Source organism: Nicotiana tabacum, chromosome 8, assembly GCF_000715075.1.
Source record: "Nicotiana tabacum cultivar K326 chromosome 8, ASM71507v2, whole genome shotgun sequence".
Taxonomy (NCBI): Eukaryota; Viridiplantae; Streptophyta; class Magnoliopsida; order Solanales; family Solanaceae; genus Nicotiana; species Nicotiana tabacum.
The window spans coordinates 199,355,375-199,377,225 of record NC_134087.1 but is presented as its reverse complement, the minus strand read 5'-3'; the positions used below and the strand labels follow the sequence as shown (position 1 = coordinate 199,377,225).

The 21,851-nt window shown below is 36.3% G+C and overlaps 1 protein-coding gene and 1 pseudogene across 1 annotated transcript; both read right to left on the bottom strand.

The window, feature by feature from the left end:
* Window positions 1-10,543: 10,543 nt before the first annotated feature.
* LOC142163487 (F-box protein At5g49610-like) lies at window positions 10,544-11,749 on the bottom strand. The gene is made up of 2 exons (XM_075220778.1): window positions 11,235-11,749; window positions 10,544-11,138 (listed from the first exon to the last, which is right to left on the bottom strand). Exons 1-2 carry the CDS (start codon window positions 11,747-11,749, stop codon window positions 10,544-10,546), a joined length of 1,110 nt encoding a protein of 369 aa, XP_075076879.1.
* Window positions 11,750-13,614: 1,865 nt separating this feature from the next.
* On the bottom strand, window positions 13,615-19,663 carry LOC107795675 (mediator of RNA polymerase II transcription subunit 20a-like; annotated as a pseudogene).
* Window positions 19,664-21,851: the final 2,188 nt, after the last annotated feature.

Sequence of the window (21,851 nt, the reverse complement as noted above, 5' to 3'; positions counted from 1 at the left end):
TTCGCAAAAAATGGACACTCATTTATCCCCAGCAAGTCAGGCCATCGGGCAAGTCGATTGATACAAATAGACTGGGTCGGGAATCTATGGTGCACGTCATGATCACGGGGACCGGTCATGTCTTCCAGATAAGTTCTTCTGAATTTCTTCTCCCACCAAATATTGGTTCAGAAAGATTTTCTCCTTTTTCTATCTTTTATTTCTCTTCCTAAAAATTTGTCTCGAAAAGGATTTTTCAAAGCTTACTACCAGAGACCGAAGGGGAATTCATCCAATGCAGGATAACACAAACGGTCTTAAAGGCCGGCCCCAGGCAATGCAATGATCGTGCCTTGCAGTTTCGGAGGAAGTAAGCTCCTAAAAGGAGTGGTTTCGGGGGTAGAAGCAGACTCCCACAGCATGTACTTAAAGAGAAAGCAGAAAGGGGGATAAATTGAAAACCATCCCCCAGCAGGCCGGAAACCCCCAGCAATATGGAGTCATTCTTTTCCTCGATTCGGGATTAAAATTGGTGACTTGGGACACCCTAAATCTCCCAAGTGGCGACTCTGAAATAAATAAACCAATCCCGTTTCGATTGTCCTTTAATTGGAAAAAACTCCCTTGTACCCTCTCGGGTGCGTAAAAAGGAGGTGTGACAATAGGTACCATATAGTAACCATTGCGGTGTGCATCCCGATCCATATATCTCGTCGACGGCGCTTACTGGGGGTGTGCAAACTCCGGAGGGGCTCCTACAGCCCAAGCGCTATATCGCTGTAGCGTGCAGCCCGATCCAACATATCACTGCAGCATGCAACCTGATCCATAGACATATATATTGTGGCGGCGTGCAGCCCGATTCATAGATATATAATCCTCACAACCAGGACCTCGACCTCTCTCAGTCATTAACCTCACCATCAGACTCTCAATCTATCTCAGTTATCAACCTCACAATCAGACCCTCGGACTATCTCAGTCATCAACTCAAGATCACTCGGACCATTAGTAAGATAGGGAACTCAGCCTAAACAATTTTCACATTTTTTAAGAAATATAGCGATAAAACAAGATTTTAAATAGTAAACAGGTAAAATATGACTGAGGATATGCTATCAAACACATAGAGTGAGGAAAAATAGTAAAAATGCCCCTGAGAGTCTCAACAGGTCGGCACAAGGCCCCAAACATGGCATACAACCAAAAATATAATATCAATCTCTAAAATATGGAATATCATGAGATTTCGAATCAAATACGCGACTTAACAGTTATACGGGACGGACCAAGTCACAATCCCCAACGGTGCACAACTCCACGCTTGTCATCTAATGTGTGTGTCACCTCAAAGTAACACAACGATGTGTAATCCGAGGTTTCAAACCCTCAGTACAGTATTTACAATCATTACATACCTCGAACCCGCTAAATCTATAGCTCGTGATGCCTTTGCCCCTCGAATCGGCCTCCATGCTCATCGAATCTATCCAAAATCAGAACGAGAACATCAAAATATGCTAAGGGAACAAAGCCAAAGCGAAAACAATCAATAACGGGCACAAATCCCTAAATTACCAAAACCCAAGCCCGGTCCCACTTCTCGAAACTCAAAAAATTTTACATCAATAGATTCCTTATCTCTCCACGAGTTCATACATATCAAAATTTCTCAAATCCGACCCCAAATGGTCATTCAAATCCCAAATCAAAAGTCCAATTTCTCAAGCCCTAATTCATCAATTTTAGGCTTAGTTTTGATGATTTTCTAGGTGGAACAATATAATCGAGTTTTTAGTCCTAAATTCTTACCTCCATTCGTTTCCCCTTGAATCCCTCTTCAATCTCCTTCAAAAATCTCTCAAAATGAGCAGCTATGGGTGAAAATTGACCCATATTCGCGAACAAGACGACTTAAAAACATTCTACCCAGGCCTGCATTTCCTTCATCGCGATCGCGGGATATCCTTCGCGATCATGAAGCACAAATACTCAGCTCCCAAAATTTACTCTACGCGAATGCATAAAACACCTTGCAAACGCGATGGTCAGCCCTTTTACACTACGCGATTGCGGACCCATTGTCGCGTTCTCGATGCACAACCTTCCCACTCCACGCGATCGCGAGCCTCACTTCACGAATGCGAAGAACAACCAGACAGCCTCCACAAATCCTTCTACGCGATTGCGTGACTCCCTACGCGATTGCAAAGGGCAAAATCCTGCAACAACTGAACCTGCAATTTTTCCAACTTCAAATGATCTGATTAACCACCTAAAACTCACCCGAGGCCCCCGGGACCTCAACCAAAGGCACAAAATATCCTAAAACCTTATTCAAACTTGTTCTGATCATCAAAACACCTCAAACAATATCAAATCACCCAAAACATATCGGATTCAAGCCAAACTTTCTAAAATCTTCCGAATTACACTTTTGATCAAAAACCCAACCAAACCACGTCCGAATGACCTGAAATTTTGCACACACATCCCAAATGACACGACAGAACTACTGCAACTTCTGAAATTTCATTCTGACCTCTATATCAAAATCTCACCTATCAACCGGAAAACGCCGAAAATCTCAATTTTGCTAATTCAAGCCTAAACCTTCCGCGAACTTCCAAAAATGTATTCCGATCATTCTTCTAAGTCCCAAATCACCTAACGGAGCTAACCAAATCATAAAAATCCTGATCAGAGATCATATACAAACAAGTCAAATCTTGGTCAAACCTTTCAAATTTAAGCTTTAAACTGAGAATTGTTCTTCCAAATTCATTCTGATTACCCTGAAAACCAAAACCCACGATTAACATAAGTCATAATATATCACACGGGGCAAGGCATGCCCTAGAACTGGCGATCAAAGGGCAAAAGCTCAAAATGACCGGTCGGGTCGTTATATAGGGACCTCGAAATTAGATTCGGAGCATACACCCAGGTCCCAAATTATGATAGGGGCCCAACGGGATCGTCAAAACACGGATCCGGGTCCATTTGCTCAAAATATTGACTGAAGTCAACTCAAATTAACTTTTAATGCAAAAATTCTTATTTTTTCCGTTTTTAACATATAAGCCTTCGAGAAAAATACCCGGACCGCACACGTAAATTGAGGAAGGGTAAAATGAGATATTTAAGGCTTAAAAACACAGAGTGTAGTTCTAACACATGAGATGACCTATCGGGTCATCGCAGTTAAGATTTAATCGAGAGAGGAGCCTTGACTACACATTTGAACTAATCATCGAGTGAATTCGTGAGAATTATTAGAACATTAGAGTGAATTGACCTAGATTTGAATCCCAAATAGCTATCTTGTATCTGTCCAGTCACAACCCTATTTCTCCCATTGATATTTCTTTGTTTCTCAACTCTTGTCTTCCAGTGGTCAATTGTTAATTGTTTTAGTTTCATAATAAATTTTAGTTATTAGTCATCCCAACTAACGTGTTAATCATCCTAAATAGCGTTAAGCTAGAAATTACTTGAACATTGTTTAAATCTAATCCCATGTGGAGACGATAATCATAACTATACTATCTTTGATGAGCGAGAATTAATTTCATGTTATGTTTTGCACTCGTCAAATTTTGGTGCCATTTCTGGGGATTGGAAATCAATAGTGTTAAAATTAGTTTTTGGTGATAATTCAGGAATCTATTTTATTTTATTCTTCATGATTTTTCTTTTCCGTGTGCAGGCAACGAGTTAAGTTTGTTGGTGTATGACTCGATCTTATTCAAAAGAATTAATACCTACAAACAAGAGTTGGAAAAACACCTGCGATAACTGAGAAAAGAGAAAGAACTCACCGGAAAATTCTCGGGGCAATCTTCAACTCAAGAGAATATGGTTAAAACGGTGAGGAGGTAGTTGATTTGGCTGCACGGGAAGAAACCCAACAGGAAGTAGCCTAACGGGCAGCTGCTGAAGTAGCTCTCAGAGTTGATGAAATGGTTTACGGGAACAGAAGACGAATATCAACCTAAACTGACCTCTGGTTGAAAGTGAATTTGAAAATAATATATCCAGGCCTGGACGATCACAGGGAGACTACGTCAGGCTAGTCTACAACCAAGGAGTATCTAGTGTGTGACCTCCTCCGCTCACGAACAATAATTTTGAGATCAAGCATGGGCTACTTAAGACCATTCATAACAATTGTGTCTTCCGAGGCAAACCCAATGAAGATCCAAATACTCATTTGATGTATTTTGATGAGATTATGAATACCTTCCAGCAAAACGGGGTATCGAAAGATGCTATCTACTTAAGGACATTTAATTTTTCACTGAGGGAAGATGCTAAGCATGGGTGCGGAGTTTGCCGACTAGGTCAATTCAAACTTGGGAAGACATGACAAAGAAGTTCCTCGAAAATTATTTTACAGCTGCAAAAATAGGGAAAATTCGAAGAGAGGTCCACAACTTCGAGCAGAAAGATATAGAAACAGTGTTTGAAGCATGGAAAGATTTAAGGATATTGTGATAAGATATCAGCATCATGGAGTAGACTTGTGGATGCAACTTCAATATTTCTGGGATGGGCGGACACCCACTGGCAGGAGGACGCTAAACAACACAGTTGGAGATCCTCTTATGAAGAAAACTCCTGAGGAGATTATTGCAATTCTAAACGAATTATCTGAAGATGCAAATCAATGGCCTGAAGATGGTAATAAGATAAGAAAGAAGGTTGGGGTACATCAAGTGGATTCTAAAACATCAATGCAATCCTAATTAGATACCATGGACAGAGATATGAAAGTTAACCTTAGCCAAGATCCAGAGCCAGCCATCATCGGTTTGTGATTTTTGTGGAATGGGTCATCCAACGGATGAGTGTCAGGGTTTGACTTCAAAGTGGCAATAATTTTAACTCCATGGGGCAAAGTCACCCAGGTTTTTCTTGGAGTTCACAAGGTGGTAGTGCAAACGCATGGCAGGAAAATAACTCTAGACCCTAGGGATAGATAGCGCTAGGTTTTCAAAATCAGCAAAGGAAGCAATATAAGCCTAGCATGGAAGATATAATGAATTCCTTTATTCTTAAGATAGATGAGAGGTTTGAAACACATGGCTTAGCTATATGAGAAAGGGGCACAACCATTTGAAACTTGGAAAGACAGGCGGGGCAACTTTCTAATCTATTATTTTCTATTGTTTGAGAGGGTTCCAGGAAATCTCCCTACTGATACTGAAAGAAATCCAAAAGATACAATAAATGTAGTGTCTTTGAGGAGTGGGCACATATTGGAGGATCCCAGGGCAAAACAAAAGGACGAGTGGATTGAAAGACAGGTAGAAATTGTGGAGGAGCAGAAACATAGCAACACTTAAGAAGTTGATGTGATGGCAAACGATGGTCTAAAGAAAAAGGGGAATACTAGAGCTCAGAAGAAGAAGAAAGAGAGGAATGCAATGAATGTGGAGATTGAAGAGAGTAAATATATGTCTTCTTTACCTTTCCTTTAGAAGCAGAGAAGAGAGAAGCTGGACAAATAATTTGGGCATTTTCTAGAAGTGCTCAAGCAGGTGCATATTAATCTACCTTTCACAGAGGTGCTCTCTCAGATGCCAGCCTATGTTAAATTCCTAGAGGAGATATTGTCCAACAAGCATAAGGTGGAAGAAATATCAATTGTCAAGCTCACAGAGCATTGTAGTGTTATTCTGCAAAATAAGCTCCCTCAAAAGTATGGAGATCCAGGAAGATTTACTATACCTTATTCTTTACGAAGTACCAATTTTGAAAAATCTTTGTGTGATTCAGGTGCTTCTATAATCTTATGCCCTTGTCTATTTTCAGAAAACATGAGAAAGAAATCATCAGATCTATACTTGTGTCTTTGCAGCTGGCGGATCAGACCATAATCATACCTGAAGGAATAGTGGAGGATGTGCTGGTTCGGGTTGGAACAATTTATGTTCCTTGTGGACTTCATCGCGGTGAACATGGAAGAGAGTAAGGATGTCCCTCTGATTTTAGAGAAACATTTCTTGGCTACTGGCAGAGCTATTCTGGACATCCAAGAAAGGCAACACATGCTAAGAGTGGGGGAAGAAAGAGTGGTGTTCAAAATGATGGAGGCAGTAGGTGTACTTAGAGACATGTCGACTGCACAATATGAATTCAAGGCAAAATCCATCAAGGAGCAAACTGGAGAGAGTAAGCCTGATAAGTGTGAGGTATACCTGGAGAAGGCACAAAAGAAAGTTCCATCATGGATTTGTGCACTGGGTCGGCCATGCAAAGTGGATCCCGACTTCGATTCAGACCTAGACTAGATAATTCAGGGGAGTTTTCTTTACGTCTTGCTTTTTATTTGTGTGTCATGGGGACATGCCACAATTTAAAGTGAGGGGTAGGATATGTAAATATGTATATGTGTATTTTTTTGAATTTTTTTGGCTTTTGCCGATGATGGATTTCCTCTGCTGTCTTCTTGAGGGATTAAAGTTAAAGAAAAGAATTTAGTTTTTTTGTTTTTGTTTTATTTTCTTAGATAGTGTAACAATTCCCTCTTGGTTGTGATGTGATTTCTTTTCAAGATTTTTGCTTAAACCGGGTGTAGTTAGTTTTTCTTTTGTTAGAAATAGGAAAGTCTTGAGTTGTGATATTAAATGGAGATAACCATTTTAACTTTATTGTGCCTTGAGAGTAATGAGTGCTTTAGTCGTAACGCCTAAGCTCAATTCTTGACTCTTGGATAAGTGCCAGAAGTTGTTTGAGTTTGATGTTGCTTAATTGCTTTAACTAGAGAGTCGGGATAGATCGAGTCTTAAGTAAGTTATGTGCCAATACGTGTGTGAGGTATTTGTTGATATTCTGTGCATGTCAGTTGATTTCTAGAACTTGCCCTGTGTGTTTGCAAAGCGAAATGGCAGTCTTGTTCAATCTAGGAAGTGATATAGGCATTTTTTTTGTTGAGCCTGTAATCCTATTTCTTTGGCAACCACACTACAAGCCTGACCCATTTTTGTTTGAATTAACTATCCATTTGAACCTTTTACCTCACTTGAGTACTTGAATTTGTTATGAGCTTGTTAAAAGCTAAATTGAGCTATGGTCAGGTTTTTGAGTGGAACTATTAATAAAGGAGAAAGATGCATTGTTTGAAAAATTATGAGAGCCATTTGTAGGGAATTGGAAAAAAATTCAGAACTTTCAAAAGAAAAAAAATGGATTCCTTGTTAGTGGTAGTTTTCATCTTGGTTGTCCTTAAAGAATTGGGAGCTTAATGTTATTATGTATGACTAGTGTGGTTTGGTTCAACACAAGTGTGGGGTTTAAATTGTTAATGTATATGTATTAAAGTGCTTAGGGAGATGTAGTCACTACATCCAAATGTATCCTACCTGTATCGTAGCCTACATTGCAACCAAATAAAGTCTTACTTGATCTTTAACTGAATGAGCTCAATTAGTAGAGTATTACACTACAGGAAAGCCTATGGTATGTCTTCTGTGCCACATGAACTTTAGTTCTGAGAGTGAGTAAATTCTTTTTATCTGTAGTTCCTATTTGTTCTTGAATTCTATTGTGTGTGAAAATACTCTCTATCTTTGGTGTGAGGGCACATGACTTGTGAAGAAAAGGTAATGTCTTTGGCCTCTGTATCAGAGTAAGTGAGTTAGCTTTTGAAAAAAATATAGTGTTTTTGAGTCGAGTCTTGAGGCTAGGATGTTATGATAGGGTGCTTTGTATGCTTTAGATATTGTTGGTGTGATGCATTAGGGAAGTTGTCTGATAAGAAGGTCACCTCTATATGAAGTGCAGTTTGATTACTCGAGGACGAGCAATGGTTTAAGTGTGGGGTGTTGATGATAGGTTAGAAACCCATATTTTAGTCATAGTTTGCACTCTAATCACTGTATTTTACTTGTGGTTGAACATAATTAATGGTGATTTTATTCTTATTACATATTTTATGCCTTGCAGGAATTAATTCCGAGCTATTAAGATAATTTGGAGCTAAATTGAATAAGTTAGAGCTTTTAACTCTGAGTAAAAGCCCAATGAATTAAACCGGAATCGCATTCGGGGGTTGGGGACCAGGTCTGGAAGTCAAAAAAGTGAGAAAAAAATATTACTCTGGAAAAAATGTACTAACGCGCCGCGCCGTGCCATGGCTGCAGGGCACGGGCGCTAGTGCAAAATTCCTGCAAAGTAAAAAAAATCAACTCTCTAAAATTCCTTAGAGTAATTTTGCACTTCGGCTAGGAAAGGGTAGTTTCGTTCGGGCCCGTTCCTACATGGTATAAATACACAAAAATATAATTTTTAGAGGACTTTTGACCTTGGAAGCTTTTGGAGAGCATTAGAGGCTACAAGACACAAGATTTCATCTTTCCATCAATTCAATACGGGAGTTTGGATTGTAACATTAGATTGATATTTTCTTACTCTTTAATTATATTTGTGATGACTTTCTCCATGAATATGGAGTAGTTTCCCTTAGGGTTTGACGAATATGGTATTTTGATTGATATTTGTGGATTTAACTCTAGTTCTTTGCTTGAATTTGTTTATGGAGCTTTGAATTGTTTGCAACTTTATTCACCAGTTTATTTAATCGAAAGAAGAATCTTGTGATGAATATCTTGCATTATTTTATTTGGTTTAATTCAGTGATTCTCTTAAGTAATCGAAAGAGCTTATTGAATTGTTGATTAAATCAAGTTAGGAGAATATTCGAGAGATATTTTCCTGAATACATTAACGCATGCTTGCATATTTTCACAGTACTTATATTAGTTCACCTCGAAGAGTTAAGATTTAATCGAGAGAGCAGTCTTGACAACACGTTTGAACTAATCATTGAGTGAATTCGTGAGAATTATGGGAATATTAGAGTGAATTAAACTAGAGTTGGATCCCAAATAGCTATCATGTACATATCATGTCATGAACCTTATTTCTCCCATTGATATTTCTTTGTTGCTCAACTCTTGTCTTCTAGTGGTCAATTGTTAATTGTTTTAGTTTCATAGTAAATTTTAGTTATTAATCATCCCAACCAATGTGTTAATCATCCTAAATAATATTAAGCCAGAAATTACTTGAACATTGTTTAAATTCAATCCTTATGGAGACGATAATCATAATTATACTATCTTTGGCTAGCGAGCATTAATTTGGGTTATGTTTTGCGCTCGTCAAGTGTGCGCCTCACGTGCATCTCGTGCGTCACACGTGCATCTTCTGTCAGTAAAAACTTTTTAAAAATTTTATTTATTGTTAAAATCTATGCATGACATATAAAATAAAATTAAAAGGAAAAAAGAACAAGTTCAAAATCTATGTACTATTCGTTTCAGGTGGTCAGTGACGCGCAGTTGTAACAAACTAAAAAACAGTAAACTTATACTTTATTTCATATGAATTGCCCAAGTAATCTAAATCACAAAATTATTAAACTCAATCCAGTACAAAAATATTTAAAATTAGCATTTTTATTTGCATGTACAGCAACTACAAAATACTATATAGTGTGGCGACAGACAGGGCATGTAGAAGAAGTGGACATTAGGGATGCAATTAGGGTGAACCTTGTGGCCGCATAGAAGCTCGACCTCCAACAACCGCTTCCCAGCAGATCGTACAAATATCTAAGTCATATGCCTCTACGGGGTGCTCCTGCATCTCTATGTCCATGTCCACTGGATCAGTTCGGTTACATAGATACCACCTCCTAATACAATAAATAAATGCACACGTGAGTGCTATCAGAGCTCCAATAAAAAGGTAGGATTTCCATACAAGCTCTGACTAGCAACCACGGTGGTGCACGTGTTGCGCAGTAACATATCATACGGACAGTAGAGTTAACCTGGTGTATAACAACACCATATGTGCAAGTCTTGCTAAACCTAATGAAGGCAGATCACACCAGGCACTCTCACACACACTACAGGAGCATCTCGTAGATATCAAGTCGTAATTGAATTGGTAGCCTAAATCCAACCTTAATAAGATATCTCAAGTAAATCAAATAAAATTAGCTTTAGTATACACCTTACGTGTATCTGGTGTGTCACACGTGCATCTACTGTTAATTAGTAAAACTTTTTAAAAATCTTATGTATTATTAAAATCTATGTATGACTTTTGTACCGAAAATCATACATTTGATTAATAGTGCATCAAAAAAATTAAATCGGAAACCACATGTTAGAATTACCAATACAAGTTTTATCTTGAGTGATAATTTTTTGTACAGCAAATCATTATTATGTTATATGTTAAATTATTTTGGAGTAAAATTAGGTATCGTAGTATCTAAAACTAATGTAAATCTAACAACTTGAAACTCTTCACAACGAATCTAAAGAAATTTCTTACTTCATACATAAAATAAAGTCTGTTTTTTTGTCCAACATTATATAAAGTCTTATAAATACTTTACCATATGCATTTGACTCTTCTAATACAAAACAAGTCTTGAACGTGTCGACCCATAAAATGAAAGCTCTTTCTATTAAGCAAGTACAATATAATATAATATGGAGAAATTAAGCAAGTACGACTTAATTCTTTCTTATACTAACACATTTTAGCCACTATTTTCCCCTATCGCTTTCAAACCAATTGGTTCTCTATCCGAACGAAAAGGAAATATTGCACTATAATCTGACTTGTCCAATTTTACCACATCAAAACTTGAATTTTGTTCGTTGTAAAACATTAATTTATCCGAACCCATCATTAGAGCAATATCACTATCGTAAAAATCAACTGGACTTGGATATTTTATCTCTCTTTTAACGGTTTCAATCTCCACTTCTTTCTCCTTATTCCACATATGGTTTCTTGTATTGTCAATACACCAAAGCTCTAACATTTCATTCCGCGATAGGCAAATAAATCCCAGCTTCCCTTCGTACTCCACCAGTTTCTTGTCTGTATAATCTTTATTTTCGGTTACTGGCTCTGGAAGTGAGAATCTTGGACGAGCTTCTTTGCCATTATAGTTTAAGACTAATACGTGATCATCATATGTGAGAAAATAGACTAAACCACTTACGTTAACGGGGAGACAAGAGGGTTCGAAAAACACGTCGTAAGGAAGTGAGATTATATTTGTTCGTCTCCAGGCAAAAGTCTCAGAATCGAAGATTTCACAACAATAATTGCCAAGCCCCAAACGCCTATAAACAAAGATTCAAACGAAAGCAAAAACCAATCAATGAACAATGGATATATGATTTTGAACATAAGAAAATTATGGTGTAAATTTTACATACCTACGACGAGGTGGTGAGTAGTCTTGTGACAAACGAATAATCTTGAAATGTAAAGGACTTGATTTGAGTACCACTAGAGCAATCTTGACCGTCCGATACCTCGTTTTTGGATTAGGCAACACTTTCCATTCTCGAGTACTAGGTTTACAAATATAGTACATGTGGTTACGATTCTTTATTCTTCTCACACAACACAAGACCCCTTGTTTTGAAGATGCCTCGATCTTTGTGTTGCGATAATGGTTGAAAATTTTATATTCAGGTTTATTCAATGGATCTTTTCCAATACAATCGTCCATTGAAACAAACTCTGTAACGTACTTGTTATTTTCTAAACTTTGAACGAAGTAACCTAAAATATTATTTGTTCTGTGACAATATACTTGCATAAAACCTAATTTATATGTCAAGTTTTTCCACGTCTTGTTAACTACTTTGCAAGCATCTAATGTTTCCAAGGAAGTTCGAGTTAATATCTCGAAAGCCATATCAGATGGAAGCTCTGAAGAAGCCATTAATGGAACTCTTTAAGGAGTTAATAACTAGAGAAAATAAAGAGTGTTTGATTAATGTAAAGAAAGATAAAGGATTAATGAATCTTGAATCAGTACATCTCTTTGAAAGTACTTAACTAATTTATAATAAGAGGAGTACATTGAAGTCTTGAAGATAAAGCAGATAATTAAATTCATATATTATAGAAGGAAAAAAAATAAAATAAGAAGCAGGGATTTGATTTTTGAGATTTATCTTATGGTCAGCAACTTTTCCTTCTTGCTCATACTTAGTAGGCGATTACCATGTTTTTCCCTTTATAATAGTATGTGATCTCGACTACGAGAAGTGCATTGAATATTATACCTTTTATTACTGTGGAATAAATTATTTTACCAAATCAGAACTGAAGATAGAAATAGAAAAGGCACAAATGTTTGTCCCTAAATAATGTAGCAAGATCAGATTTCGCAAGGTGGTATATGGTTTACACATTAATTTCTCTTGATTAATGTAATTTTTCCATTAGAGGATAATAATTTACCTTGAAGGATTAAACAAGTCAAAAACTCAGTGTGTAAATGTTGTTATTCATTAATAAAAGAGGATTAAATTCTCTAAGTACATCAATTTTATTTTAAAAATTTCAGAAGTAAATTTCTGAATGAAAATTGACAACTGGATAATCAGATCTTGCAGTTTGAATTTTGAGGGAAGAAATAAAGGAGAAGAGAAAATAAAAAAGGATATATTTCAAGTATAACATCTTTTAAAAAAATATACTTATGCATTACAAAATTTTCTCGAAAAATCAACGAGGTCAAAATTTGACTTCAAAATAATTAATTAACAATTAGGCTTGTAGTAGCAGGGTTTAACGTTAAATGATAGATCCAATAGATAAATCTAGTTTCAAAAGCTTCAATATCCAATATGGCCCTTGATAGGGAGGTGTGAAGGTTAAGGATTGGGGTAAAAGATTAGGTGGCCGAGTGCTTTTTCTTGTTCTTACTAGTAGCATTAGTACAACTCTCGTATTGTTTTTAGTCTTAGGTTTCTATTGTTGCTTATTGTTGCATTCCTTAGGGTCATCTTACCATCTTGCTATTTTAATGCTTCTTTTATATGGCTCCTCATTGTTGTATCCGACTGTCTTCTTTTAATTATTGTTGTGCTTATGCTTCATTGAGCCGAAGGTATATTGAAAACAGCCTCTCTATCTCCACGAGATAGGAGTAAGGTCTTCGTACACACTACCCTCTGCAGACCTTACTATGTAGGATTACACTGAGTTTGTTGTTGTTTTAGCACAAGGGATGGCGAATGGGGCGAAGCGGGGCTAAATAGGGCGGGGCATGACCGGTTGAAAAAGAGAAAAACTGTTAAACAGGACGGGGCACGTTGAATTTGTGGCAGGTCAATGCTTTAGGCGCCCAATCCTACCCTATTGTCATCCCTAGGTACAAGCCTACACGAAGGCAAACCACAAACACAAACGTTCAGCTTAATTGTATCGGTTACACAAATTGCTTACATTCTTAAAATAATACGCTCTTACATGATCAATAGGTGTCCTGGCTAAAGAGATTCTTCTCCCTAATTATTCACTCACACCCCATGTTTGATACAAACCTGTTATATTTATTAATTTGGTACAAACATTAAGCATGAAAAATGATCACGAGTTTGGTTGCTGTACCTCACATCATATCGCCTTTTCAAGATATTCTAGGAAGACGCCGCGTGACATTAGGCCTATGGTGATGGAGTTTGAAAGATTTTCTTTCCATCTGTGGTACAATCCTGGATATCAGTTATGTGTTTAAAGTCGGTTTTTCCATGTAAGGCAGTAGTAGCAGTATCATAATGAACTAGTGTCTGAAGCTAAAGGAAAATCATTGCTTTTATCTTTTTGTATTGAGAATATAACAGGTCCAGGGCTAAAATCTTATATTGCTAGCAGAATTTTATGCTACAACCTAATTTCTCACAGCTTGTGCAGATTGAGCTGTAGCTATCATTTGAGCCATAATGCTAGCATACTGTACAGCTGCGTGCTGTGAAGTATATTGATCAGAGAGTCCAAACTCTGAAAAATTCGGTTCAATGTGCACGAAATGACCTGGTAATGATCTTTTCGCAAGAGCTTCCTTCCATATGTCGAAGAATTCACCCATAATCTGGTGTGATTTCTCCCATGAGGAAATTGGAAGATATCCCATCTATAAAAGAAACAAACAAACTTGTGAGGCCAACATGCGCATAACATAGAACTGCTTGAAATTTATAAACGACCGTTGCAATGCAAAGACTAGGTGGAGAAAAGCTAAGTACACCCAATTAACGCATACTATATAATCAGAAGAAAGACAGAGGGGAGATCATGCTGAAGATAATGGGAGGAAAGGAAAAGAAAAGAACGTCCATTGTGTATTTGATATATAAAGTAGTTCTACCTAAAATAGAACCAACCTGAAACAACCTACTAGTGGGCTATAGACTAGTCTTCCTTTTTTAGTTGCCTCCCCCCCACCCCCAACCCCCCAGGGGGGTGTGGGGGTGCTGCTAAAACAGCTTGAGCATGAACTAGGCAACAACAAATGATATCCATCTAATAGTGCATCCAGATAAGGTAGTCATTATTTCGCATCAGCATTTCGAGAACCTTAATAGATCAGATCAACAAGATAGTCCCCACACAGCATCACATACCCCCAGAGACACCAAACTATTGACTTGCTTCAATCCATTCCACTGTACTTTCTTTTAATGCTAAAAGAATTAGGATTCAAACTCCATCAGCCAGCCCTATTGAAGTCTCAAGTGAAAATATGCTTATGTGACCATGTTCTAGCATTAAGTAAAGGACACAGGTAGTAATTATTTTAGGAAAGCACAATAAAAATCAATTCCTCTCCATGCAGAATACCAAGCATAATAGATCACAGAAATCCTCCGTAGCTATGTTCCAGAGAAGGCTTAACCACATAACAAGCATTCAACAGAGAATAAATATCTAAAGCTTGTTTCATACCTCCATAACTATTCCCCTCAAGCTCTCAGAGTGGATTGGAACAACTTTTCCCACTCGTAGCTGGAAGTCACCAAGTTGATACTGAAACCCCTATGTAAATCAAATATTTTAATGAGTATTATGAAGTAGTGCTAAGTAAGTCCATTTTTAGAATTCTGAAGGATAAATCAAAGTACCAAAAATTTCCTTCTAAGAATCACCATAGAGAACAGACAGTCTTCACCAGCAACATATAGTGCTTTTGGTATTGCCAAAAAAAAAAAAAAGCTTGGCTAGTTCAGAAATGAGTCCTTTTTTAAAAAGTCTAGCTGGCCAGTGGCCCCAGACTCCACTTGTGGGATTTTACTGGGTTGTTGTTGTTGTATAGCTAGCCTATGGCCACCCAACTGGATAACACAATGGATTAAACTTTATTTTAGGCTGAATACATAGACACCTAAACTTGTCAGGATTTTAGATTTAGACATTTAATAAGCTCATGACCTATTAAGTGTTTGATCTCTATTCGAAACTGTACCTATTAGACACAGATGTGTTGAAACAGTTAAGAAAATACATATGTGTGTTTCACACGCTGGTGACACGGCAAAGAAGCCACTGAGAGAATAGTTCAGGTGTCTAAGGGCAAGTTTAGGGGCCCACATATGTATTCAGCCATCATCGTGAAGTTCTTCAACCTTCACTTTTATTAATTAGGTAAATAATTTTATTAAATTGGGGTAGTTCTTCAATCTACACAAATAATTGAAGCACAATAACTGCGGATAATATCACGTATGGACATTTAAATTTACAAAGCCGATGGGCTAGGTAAGTTAATCATCCTCCTGCAGTAAGAACAACAACAACAACATACTCGGTGTATTCCCACAAGTGAGGTGTGGGCCTGCAATAAGAACAACAATTTGCAAATATTCGTAATACAAACCTCAAAATTAAGTGCAACCCTTGTTTTGTAAGACTGCAACTTCTCCATTATCGTCTGAATTGATGACTCTGCTTCCAAGATCAACCATTGCCCTCTAATTACAAAATAATACTTGTTGGGCTGTTCTTGAAGCGAAATACCCAAAAAATCACGGGGAAACTCCAATGCATTTGCTTGTTCTACTAAGAGAGAAAAAAAGTCACTCAACAATCAAATCTCTTATAGAGGTGCAAAAGTACTCACAAAAAATGACAGCAAAGTTGCCCCGGGGGATTTGGCCTAGTGATATGAGGAGGGCAATGTGTGATGTGCAAGTTAGACATACATCATGGGTTCAAAGCCTGCCGCGTGCAAAAACTAGGTATTTAAGTGGGAAAATGTAGAGGGGTGGACCCATTATACATCGAGTTCCAAACCGTGCACCACTGCCCTCGGGAGATTTCTCGTTTATAAAAAAAGATGATATGCAAGGTTGAAGCAGGTTCACATGTGCACAATATATGCACTATCAAGCCTAACTACACTGTGAATGAATAGCTTAAACTTATCACTAACATATATGTCAATGCTTGTAGTGCATCTGTTATATATTGCTTAAAAGGACCACTCTTCTTTTCCCAAAGTACCAGTTTTCAGCCTTACCAAAGGCTACTCAATGAGAGCCCTAACTTTTCACTCTCAATCTTTTACCTTATAAATCTTTACATCCTCACCCTAACATTTCATTTTCAATTTTTTACACTGTAAATCTTCACATCCTCTTGCCCCTCCCATTTTATCTTTGTAAAATTCTTCTTAGTCGTGCTCCTATGCGAGTTTAACACACTTCCAAAAGGCTGCATTACAGAAGAAGAACAATCCATCAGTCAATTAACTAGACACTTAGGGTGTGTTTTGTATGAAGGAAAATATTTTCCGGAAAATGTTTTCCAATTTTCCCATGTTTGGTTGGCTTAAATGTTTTGGAAAACATTTTCCTCATTAACTCATTTTCCTCCAATTGGAGGAAAATGTTTTCCCTATTAAGAGAAGGGAAAACATTTTCCAAAACTCGTTCTCAATCTTCCCCACCAACCCACCCCCACACCCCACCCAACCCCAACCCCAACCCAACTCCAACCCCCGCCCCACCAACCAACCCCACCCCACCCTACCCTAAATAAAAATATTGTTAATAGTACTTTCTTTTCATGTTATATATAGGTTTCTTTCCATTTCAACAAATGAGTATTTTTTTCATGATATAAAAAGGTATTTTTTTTTTCATGTTAACAAAAAATACTTTCTTTTCATGTAGAAAAAGTATTTTCTTTTATTTCAACAAAAAAAAAATCTTTTCATGATGTAAAAAAAGTACTTTTTTTCATTTTAACAAAATGAGTATTTTCTTTTCATAATGTAGAAAAAGTATTTTCTTTTATTTCAATAAAATAAGTACTTTATTTTCATGTTGTAGAAAGAGTACTTTCTTTTTCAACCAAAAAAGAGTATTTTCTTTTGAGTTACGGAGCACAAATTTCCTTTGGGTTTGTGTGAATTTTTAGAAGAATAATTAAATTCTTGAAGAAAATAGAGTCCTGAAAATGTTGGCTATTTGGGGGGGGGGGGGGAGGAGGGGCAAGGAGAGTAGCATAAAAAAATATTTTCTACCCTCTAACCAAACACTAGAAAATTTTTTCCGAAAAAGTTTTTCATTCACCAACCAAACAAGGGAAAATAAGTAAAACTACTCATTTTCTAGTAAAACACTTTCCATGGAAAACATTTTCCTTCGTACCAAACACACCCTTAGTGTCAGCTAGATCTCCTCCAAATCATTCAATGCTACTTCGCTTATAAATAGTTTATCTTACAGAAAGTAAACCTACCTATAAATCCAAACTTTTTAATAAATCTAGAGGGGAAAAATCACCCTTTTATAGTAAATCATAGGTTGGTACATAAATAAACTTTTACCTTATCCCAAAAATAAAAAAGCAAAGATCCTTCATAACCATTATGCTCTATTTGGACCCAAATTTCCAAAACTACTTTGCTTAAAAATAATTTACCTTACTGAAGATAAAACCTAGCTAAAAATCTAATCTTTTTAATGAATTCAGAGGGAAGAAATCAACCCTTTATAGTAAAACACAGGTATAAACAAAAAAGGCAAGATAATACTAGTTTTTATTAAATAGATTACATGGTTAATTATGTAATGAAATACCTCGGAGCATGGGTTTATAGAAGCTAAGAGTAGCTTTCCATCTTCCTTCTTTAACACCATTTATACTCTCAACACACTGAGATACTTCTGTTAGTATTTGCGTGTTGACTGTTGTGCCTGCATTTGGCTGTCAGTGCAAAACCCTAGGGACACACAAAGTAACACAGTGTACACATAAATATAAGTAAATGCACCAAAATCTATAGAAAATGTTACTTCTTTTGTAAAATTCAAGAATCATTACCATTTGATTGGCATATTGTTGATTGCAAAAACAAGCTGGAGAAAATTACACCCTAAAACCCCTTTTAGCCCTTAGGCTCTTCTTGGAGGAAAGAATGAAGGGATGTTTTTTCCCAAGTGTGCGCTCGCTGGCTGCAAAATTCCAGGAATATGTAGATTTTGTGCGTATACCAAAATATGCAAAACTCATACATGGAATGCGACTTTCATGCGTCCTAAGCTAACTGACGTAAAGAGCCGTCAAGGAGTGGCATTAGCTCAAATCGCATTTTTCAAATGAGTCATCTAAAACTCAATGCTGTAATGCAGCTTATGAAGCTCAATTAGAATTCACAACATTTAAGTCTTAGTGGTTGAATGTGTTTTGCTCTTTCCAGATTCTGACCGACCATATAGCAGAGAGTATTCGTACTCTAAGTGCAGTTGAAAATTGTGATTAACTGAAACACATTCAAGGCTTGCGATTTATCTTTTTAGATTCCTGACATGCGAAGATTAATGCAGTGGAAATGTTTGTTGCTACAGACACTTTGTCATTTCATGAAAGGGCAGCTGATATTCCTTTTACTTATCAATTCTCAATGGGTTTCACTCAATTGCTAACAGGAACACATGGACAGACATTTGATGATTGGCTGCGGGCGACTAATGAATTTTCAATTGGCAATATGAACTCGCCAATATTGGAGCTAAACCCAATGACAATTGAAAACCACAATATTCCATTCTTGATAACCTTTACCTTATAAAAAAAATAATTCCATTCTTGACAAAAGCTGTCTAGACAAAGAGTACTATATGGCGACATGTGAATCGGAGAAATACGGGAATATAAGGGTCGAGGGGACCGAATTCAGAACTGGAGAAAGGCCAAAGCAAAGACCAAATGAAACGGGTCATAAAAATGTGGAGTGTTTATAGAAACAAAGAGCTCACTGTTATAAGTGTCATCTACTGGAAAATGCTAATTCGAGTGAGGAAATTTAACTTTGGGAACAAAGTACAAAACTCAAAAACCACAAAATAATGCAAATTCAACACAACTAATAACACCCACAAGATCATAATCAACAGAAGGGAGCTCGGATTTTTAAAAGAAAAAAAAATTGAAACTTTCAAAACTCAAATTGAGCTAAATCCATATTTTTTTAAGAAGGGAAACTTTGTTATATCAATGCTCAAAACTAAAAAACGATACCTAGAATTAATCGATTGTTTATAGAAATTACCACCTTTTCTCGGACGAAGCAGCGAAGGAATTGAAGGTTGAATGTAGGTTATCTTTGAGCCCACATTACTTCATTCGCCGTCGAAAATGGCGGAGGAATACATCGGAGTGGGCGGCGAAGCGTTGAGCAAAACAGTTAGCCAAAACCCGGTTGTTTTAGCGACTTACAAATCGCATAGACATGCGCGACTTACAAATCGCATAGACATGCGCGACTTACAAATCGCATAGACATGCGCAAAGTGTGCGTTTGTTGGCTGCAACATTTCAGGAATATGTAATTTTTGTGAGAATACCAAAAATATATAAAATGCATACTCGTTGGGAGCTTCTGAGTGAGATATGGTATTATGTCGATGGTTTTGATTTTTGAACACTCAACCAACTAATTTCAGATTAATAGCTTATTTTGTCAAGCTTCTAAAATTAATTTATTTTTAAAAATACTTTTCAAAAAAAGAATTTTTGGTGAGAAGTAATTTTTTGTTTGGCTAATCGATTTTAAATTGCACATTTAAGCAGCAATTAATGTTTGGCTAAGCTTTTAAAAAGTATTCCTACGTGTATCTTTTCAAAAGTGTGTTAAAAAAATTACTTTCTGGGAGAAGCTATATTTTTCATCTTCTAAAAAATAATTTCTGCTTTTACTCATGTAAACATGTGATTTTTGACCCTCCCCAAGAATTTTTATATTTTAGCATGTAAATATTTAATGTAGGCCTAATCTAGCTATTTCAACTATTTTTAACTTCTTTGCTTTATTTTCGTCATAAAAATAGAAAATTACAAAAAAATATTTTTAGCTTACGTATCTTTCCTAAATTTAAATAAAAATATACAAAAATAGTACCTTATTTTATTTTTACATAATTTTGAAATACAAAAAATATGTTGCATTTGCATTTAGGAATTAATTTTGCATTTTTAAATTAGTTAGTAATTTATCTGCTTTACAAAAAATGGAAAAATCACAAAAAATAGTTTAGTTTGTATTATTCAATTTTTAGATTTGAATTTTGTTGGTTTTCCTTTAATTTGGTATTTAATTAGTTGTAATAATTATTAGGGTTAATTTATTTAATTTTCTAGGATAATTTGGGGTTAGGAATTAATTTAGGTTTTATTTTAAAATAAAATAAAATAAAATAAAAAAGGAGGTTTGTACCTACTTAAGAAGTTTCTAATAAGTGGTGGGGTTAGAAATACATTAAATGTTTAAGTGGAAATAATTAAAAATGAAAAAGGTGATTTGTAATGGAAAATGCACTAACTTAGTGCCTATTTAGTGATTGAAGAGCTGAAAAACAAAGAAGGAGGCCTGGGCTGGAAAAAAAATAGAAAAAGACTGTGAAAAAGAAGGGGGAAAAAACGGCGCAGCTTTTCACGACACGACCCCCTAGATTTCATCTTTTTCCACACACCCATGGCAACAAAATCCTAAAACACCAAAAACACTCCCTAACAGCCATTTTTGGATCTTCAGAACAAACACCTTAAGCTTCATCTTCTTCAGATAAGGAGCAGCCAGCTTTCATGGTTTCTTAACAGATAACACACAAACACAGCCTTCCATCGTCCAAACAACGTCCCTTTATCTTCTTCTCTTCACACCCCATTGGCTTCTTTTTCTTTAACAACGGCGAACTCGACAGAAATGTCGTAACACACACACACGCACGAACAATAGAGAGGACATGGAGCTGATAGCCGCAAAATACCCCAAATAGTCCATTTCCAAAACTGTTTCGGTGAGTTTCGAGGTTGTCGAAGAACGTAGTTCTAAGGTTTTCGGTTCGAGGTTTCGATTTTGCTTGCGGTTCCTATTTGACTTTGTCGCTGTTGTTTTGTTTGAATTTGGAAGATAAGGTCAGCTCATATTTTCTAGCACTTTGATAATACTACTGTATCAGTGTTGATTTTCACAGCTAGTTTGGTTATTGTCGATTTTGCATCCCTGTATTTGTTTGACGTAAAATATTTTATTATCTTTGGTTAGTTGGAAACGTGAGTTTAAGTTGAACGCCTTCTGATTTATTTGAAGGTTGCTGAAGAAGTACATGATTTCCCTTTGAATTTAAAACTCATTATTTAGAAAGTAAACAACGAAAGCTATGGAAATTGTTAGCTAAAGTTGAAAAGTATTGCTATTTATATCATTGTGTCCTTTTGATGTGTTTTAACGATTTGTTGTATGTAGTTGTCAAATTAGTGCCTTTATTTATTAGATTAGCAGTTAACTTTTAAGATGTCTGAATGACGTGTTGTATCGTATATCTACTTGTGAAATGGCCATGTTTCATATTATTAAATCGTATAAATATTCTCACGATATTTTGTCAATAAAGAATTTAATATCTTTTGATCTCTTCTATTTTGGTTTCACCTGAACCTATGTCAAACAATTTTGATATGTTTGTTTTCTGTACATATTGGAACAAATGTTTACTTTAATAGTAATGTACCACAGATGTATCCACAAT

Coding starts and splice junctions, on each gene's coding strand:
- LOC142163487 (XM_075220778.1), bottom strand. CDS start 11,749: ATGGCTTCTTCAGAGCTTCCATCTGATATGGCTTTCGAGATATTAACT. Junction 11,139..11,234: donor TACTCACCACCTCGTCGTAG/GTATGTAAAATT, acceptor CTTTGTTTATAG/GCGTTTGGGGCTTGGCAATT.